The 6,178-nt window shown below is 36.4% G+C and overlaps 1 protein-coding gene across 1 annotated transcript; it reads left to right on the top strand.

Annotated features, from left to right (window-relative positions):
- Nucleotides 1-3,286: 3,286 nt before the first annotated feature.
- LOC141810705 (E3 ubiquitin-protein ligase TRIM39-like) lies at nucleotides 3,287-4,924 on the top strand. The gene has a single exon (XM_074698473.1). The coding sequence runs from the start codon at nucleotides 3,287-3,289 to the stop codon at nucleotides 4,922-4,924; it is 1,638 nt and encodes a 545-aa protein (XP_074554574.1).
- The last annotated feature ends 1,254 nt before the right edge of the window (nucleotides 4,925-6,178 follow it).

The raw sequence follows: 6,178 nt of genomic DNA, 5'->3' as shown, positions 1-6,178 counted from the left end.
CATCCCGACCACATCCGGGTCTGTCACCTGTCACACATGACCCCGAACCCAAGATAAACTCACTTTTTGAAATAATTAAAGCTGCACCTTCAGCTCAGGACTGGGGTACTTTACTGTGTCTTTACACGAGGGAGAAGCTGTAAATTACAACCATTATCACAACTGCTAAGTCACATTCTATGGAAGCCCAGGTAGGCAAAAGGGAAAAATGCATTGTTGATAACTTCTATATAACATTTAAAGGAAGGGTAGCTTTCAAAAAGAATAGGCTTGAAGAACATCAGACATGATCATCAAAATGTTTTTTCTCCAATATATATATATATATATATATATATATATATATATATATATATATATATATATATATATATATATATATATATAAATCTTTCTTTGCTGATTTGCTTTTCCTCGGCATAAACAAGAATCTGACAACCGTTTGACTTAATCATCAAAATTCAAAACAACAACTTTTCTTTTTCTTTTCTTCTTTACATTTTTTTTATATGCCTGTAAAAGCCTATTTGAATATTTAAATAACTTGTTAAAGGGGAAAAAAACAATTCAGACATATGTGGTAATCAGAAAATGTACCCATTAGACCAAATGTGTATTTATGCTCATCTAGATACTGATTAAGTGACAACAACCTTGCATTAGGCTAGTGGACATCAACAAAGCAAATTAAGTTGAGAACAATACTTTTTTATTTACATTATTTGAGAATCTGAATTCAGATGAAAGGTTTTCTTTCTTGCTTGCTTTTATTTAATTCAGCCTCAAACTAGAGTCTGAAAACAAATTGTGTTTGTACAGCTCTGCATGTAGTTTGTCTAAGCAGTGTTGCCATACCTCTACATCTCTATGGTTGAACATACCACAAACTAGCTGCTGATGGTGGTGATGGCCAACGATGACTGTTCTCCAATTAAAGACTGATTAATATTGTTTAATAGGTTTACTTTGTTTACCACTATGTGTAAACCTCATCACGCCTCTAAAAACAATAATCCAACAAAAAAAAAAGAAAAAGAAAAAAGAAAAGAAAAGCACATTTTGGTATAAAGCTTGACACTAGTTTTTGTTCCAGAAGAATAGTTTAAACCAAGTTTTAAGTTTTTGTTTCCTGCGGTTTGTTTTTCTTGTTATTGTTTTAGAATTCAGACGTCTAAGTCCGCAAATATATGTAATGTGAGTTTAAAAACTTTATTTTTTTCCAGGCAATGTGAATGTACAACAATACATTTTCAACTGCACTCATGTATTGTGAAAATGAATTATGAGATCTTTTAAAAAGTACTTTGATATGTGAATTATCTTTAAAGCGAGTACTCGAGTACTTTAGCTGGACAATATGACAAAGCAACTTTTGCTTATAGGAAGAAGCAGCTACACAGTTCTCTGGTGCTGACTGCTCTCCTGACATTTTTTGTCCTCTTGTGCCATCAAGTGGTGAAAGATGACTCCAACAACCTGAAGAAGTTTCATCTTATCATGATCTTTTTTGAGAGAAATGTACGAAGAGAATGTTTGTCTTCTGGTATACTACAAGGAAGTTCATTAAGCGGAAAATATGTATTTTCAAGGAATAGGAGGAGCATAACAAGGAATGTGACAGTGCTACATTCTCAGTGAAAAGAGATTCAAACTGAGATGAAACATTAAACCGTTCTCATCAAGTCATTCTGAAGTCAGCTATACTTTGGTAAGTACAACACACAATATGTTCTGTGTTTAAACAGATAAAAACATGTACAGGTGGGCTGTGGGATTTTTCTGTTGCTGTTCTTGTTCAAAACTCAGTAAGAATTGCTGAAACTCAATAATTGTAGTTTTGGACACACGGGTGAGCTGGCTGGTTGTGAGTCTTTGCGATGGAGGAAATGGGGTTGTTTATTTATGACTATTTTTTAGAACTGTTGCTTGTAAAGTCATTTCTCCCATGTCTTGTTTCAGTTATTTTGGTTATTGGTTATTATTTTTGACAATCTGTAAGGCTTGGCCAGGGCTCTCTTGTGAGAGTGATTTCAGGCTTAGTGGAACTTCCTGGTTCAACTTAAACTCAATTAAATAACAGATCAAATCAGTACCTGCATAGCCAACAAGGAACATAAGAGCATCCTGAGAGCAGCTCCTGAGTTAGAGCAACATTTAGAAAAGTTATCCCACTTGTCAAATTTTCATATTCCATAAAAATGTGGAAGTTGCAACTATAGTCTTCTCCAAAAAACTTTTACAAGATCATGTAGTGTACTTATCTTTTTCTGTAGAAACTCTGGTATAATTCCCAATTTGTACTCATATTTTTATGAAAATTATTTGTTTCTAAAGGACACTTTTACTTGTCTTTCAATCAGCAACTGATGGAAGTACATGATGTAAGTTAAAGTATGGAGGCCCTGAAAGTCACATTTCCTGATGTTACTGTTTGTTGCTCTGTTCAGTTTTGTTTTGTTCTGTCACTAAATCATGATGTATGGTTCAGTTTTAGTTCTAATATGGGCAATACATAAATTAAAATAATAATAATAATAGATAAATAAATGAATAAAGTCAGCTACACAAACATTGTATGACTACTAAAACACATTTTACTAAACAGCAAAAGAATGTCACTGAGTGCAAAAAACTTTGAAGGACTGCAAAAACATTTCACATAAACCCATTTTGTGAAACCCCAAAACAGTTCACTAAACATAAAAATGTGTGATAGAAGATTTAAAAAATAGATACATAAATATATTTATATATAAAAAAAAAACATGAAACAGGAAACATTTTTGTGGAACCCAATATATTTATTTTGCGTTTAACAATTTTGAACTCTTTTTGATTTTTGAGTGATTTCTAGCTTGCCATTAAGTGCTTTCATTTTTAACTTAATGTTTTTGCAATTTCTTGATTTTAAATTGTATATAAATGTTTCTGTTTCATGATATATTTTTGTGTTTGATTACATTTTGCATGTTTTTTGTCACCATGAATGTTTGACCAGCTGACATTTAAGGCCACCGTACAAAGGTCATTTGTTGTGGTTGAAAAGCAAAGACCTGAATCTATATTTCTTGCTGTCAACAAACAACAAAGTCAAAGAGTAATGGGCAGAAATTTAGACACTGTTTTTCTATTAGAGTTTCACAGACAGAACTTACAAAATTTTGTCCCCTATGTGCTTTTGAAGATTCTGTAATAACTTCTCTTCTTCATATATAAAAAAAGAAATCCTGAATGTTTGTTTTTTTGTTTTTTTTAATGCCCCTTTTTTTTCCATATCCAGATCTGAATGTTGGCATCCAGCAGTCTCCTCTCTGAAGAGCAGTTTCAGTGCTCCATCTGTCTGGATGTGTTCATTGATCCTGCCACCACACCATGTGAACACAACTTGTGCAAAAACTGCCTCACAAAACACTGGGATGTTAATAAGCGATGTGAGTGTCCTTTGTGCAAAGATGCCTTTGAATCACGGCCTGAGCTACGAGTCAACACGTTCATATCGGAGATGGCTCGCCAGGTCAGAGCGAGAGTTAAGGAAACGGCCAAATGTGTGGACCAAAACCAAATCAGAGCAGAAGATGTTCTGTGTAACTTCTGCTCTGAAACCAAACTGAAGGCTCTGAAGTCCTGCCTGACATGTCTGGCCTCCTACTGTGACACTCACCTGGAGCCTCATCACAGAATCCCAGGCCTGAAAAAACATGAGCTGATCGATCCTGTGGAGAACCTGAAGGACAGACTCTGTAAAATCCATGACAGACCTCTGGAGATGTTCTGTAAAACAGATCAGAGATGTGTTTGTATCAGCTGTACTGAGTTAGACCACAAGAGACATGTCACTACTCCTCTGAGAATAGAATATGAGCAAAAGAAGGCAACTCTGGAGAAAAAAGAAGAGGAAATTCAGCTGAAGATCCTGGAGAGGCAACTGAAGATCGAGCAGATCAAACAGTTTATGAGGCTCAGCAAGGAGGATGCAGACCATGTGACTACAGCCAGTGTGCAGGTCTTCACTGCTCTGATCCGGTCCTTGGAGGGAGGCTTGGCTCAGCTCCTTGACTTGATTGAAGAGAAACACAAAAAGACAGAGAAACAGGCTGAAGGCTTCATCAAAGAGCTGGAAGAGGAAAACTCTAAGCTGATGAAGAGAAGGGCTGAGGTGGAACAGCTCTTACTCACTGAAGACCACCTCCAGTTCCTCCAAAACTTCCCCTCCCTGAGCCCTGCCCCACCCACCAAGGACTGGACAGAGGTCAGAGTTCAGTCATCATATGAGGGGACTGTGAGGTCAGTTGTGGCTCAGATAGAGGAGACTGTCAGTGACAAGATAAAGAAGCTTTATGCTGATGTTGATTTGAAGAGGGTCCAGCAGTATGCTGTGGATGTCACGCTTAATCCTGATACAGCACATCCTGCTCTGATCCTGTCTGACAACAAGAAAAATGCCCACTGTGATGACGAAAAGAAACGTCCACTTGACAGTCCGCTCAGATTTTCCTGCATTCGCTGTGCTTTAGGGGAGACAGGTTTTTCCTCAGGAAGGTTTTACTATGAAGTTCAGGTTAGAGGGAAGACTAGATGGGAAATAGGAGTGGCCAGAGAGTCAATTAACAGGAAGGGACGCACTAAACCCTGCCCCATGACAGGCCTCTGGGTTATCTGGCTAAGGGGTGGAAATGAATACAAAGCTCTTGATGAGCCCTGTAAGTCTCTCTTGCTGAAATCCAAGCCTCAGAAGGTGGGGGTGTTTGTGGATTATGATGAGGGAGTGATCTCCTTCTATGATGCAGATACAGCAGCTCTCATCTACTCTTTCACTGGCTGTAACTTCATCGACAAACTCTTCCCCATCTTTGGTCCAGGTATAAATGATGGTGGTAAAAACTCAGCCCCCCTGATCATCACTCCAGTCAAAAGCCCTGATTAGACCTGATTAATAAACATCTGCTTGGGGTGGTAATCAAAAGGGTTAGGGTAACCAAAAAGTAGATCAAATGTGATGCACAACTACTGGACATCTACACCCCTAGTGTATAAAAAGGGTGTATAAAAAAGATTTAGACAATCATCATTGTAAGTATTTTATGCATCATGTATTATATATCATGAATCTCCCTTCAGGGATGAATAAAGTAAAGTATTTTATCTATCTATCTATCTATCTATCTATCTATCTATCTATCTATCTATCTATCTATCTATCTATCTATCTATCTATCTATCTATCTATCTATCTATCTATCTATCTATCTATCTATCTATCTATCTATCTACAGCAAATTTTCCAAACTGCTCAACCGAATGGTTGATATATTGTACTGATACACATTATTTTAAAACAAGGGTACCCTTAAATCAACTAAGTAACCACTGTCTTAAATCTTTTTTCCTTTTTTTTGATTGAAGTCACTTAATATATAGCATAATGGCATATGCTCAAACGTTAACTATGACTGCCAGGATCGTGTCTGTTGTAAATTTGGAAAAACAAACAAATTAAAGTTGTATCAAATTAAAACCCATATATGTCATGTGTTATTCTGTTTTTCCTTTTTATTGTTATTTATCTTCAGGATTGACCCCAGAGCTAATGAAACAGATTTCTTGATGATATGATTATATACTTTTAATTATAATGTAATTTGCAGATTCCGCATCTCATCATGCTTTCTTCCATTTGTCATTTTCCCCCTATTTTTAATATTTATTTATTTATTCATTTATTTGTTTATTTATTTTGTTCATGGCAAATACTGTCAACCTGTTGTGGCTTTGCATAATAGCATTATCAGTCTTATGACACTGTACTATGCTGTGAACTGGAACAAACAACAACCTTATGGCTGGCTGTCACTAAGGGGTATTGTTGCCTTTACCTCAGCATGGATATTTAGCTATCAAGACTTGTAAACTCAAATACAGACTTTTTTCAGCAAATATATATGATTAGTGTTTTAATAGAAATTGAGCAAAACGATCAGGGAAATCAAAAACTGTAGCTACCCAACCGGAATTTTATTTAGATACATGAATCTAACTATTTCCAGGCAGATGGGTTGTCCGTGAAGGCAGCATCAGTTTGCCTAGATACACATTCGCTGGAAGCATGACTTCACCGGCCACGTGGTTTAAATCTCCCCTGTTATTGGCTGCTTCTCACCGGGGTGCTTGTTATTGTTGT

Source organism: Halichoeres trimaculatus, unplaced genomic scaffold (genome assembly GCF_033239565.1).
Source record: "Halichoeres trimaculatus isolate MK-OKI-2021-1 unplaced genomic scaffold, fHalTri1.1 fHalTri1_scaffold_21, whole genome shotgun sequence".
Taxonomy (NCBI): Eukaryota; Metazoa; Chordata; class Actinopteri; order Labriformes; family Labridae; genus Halichoeres; species Halichoeres trimaculatus.
This window is presented reverse-complemented; position numbering and strand designations above follow the sequence as displayed.

Coding starts and splice junctions, on each gene's coding strand:
- LOC141810705 (XM_074698473.1), top strand. CDS start 3,287: ATGTTGGCATCCAGCAGTCTCCTCTCTGAAGAGCAGTTTCAGTGCTCC.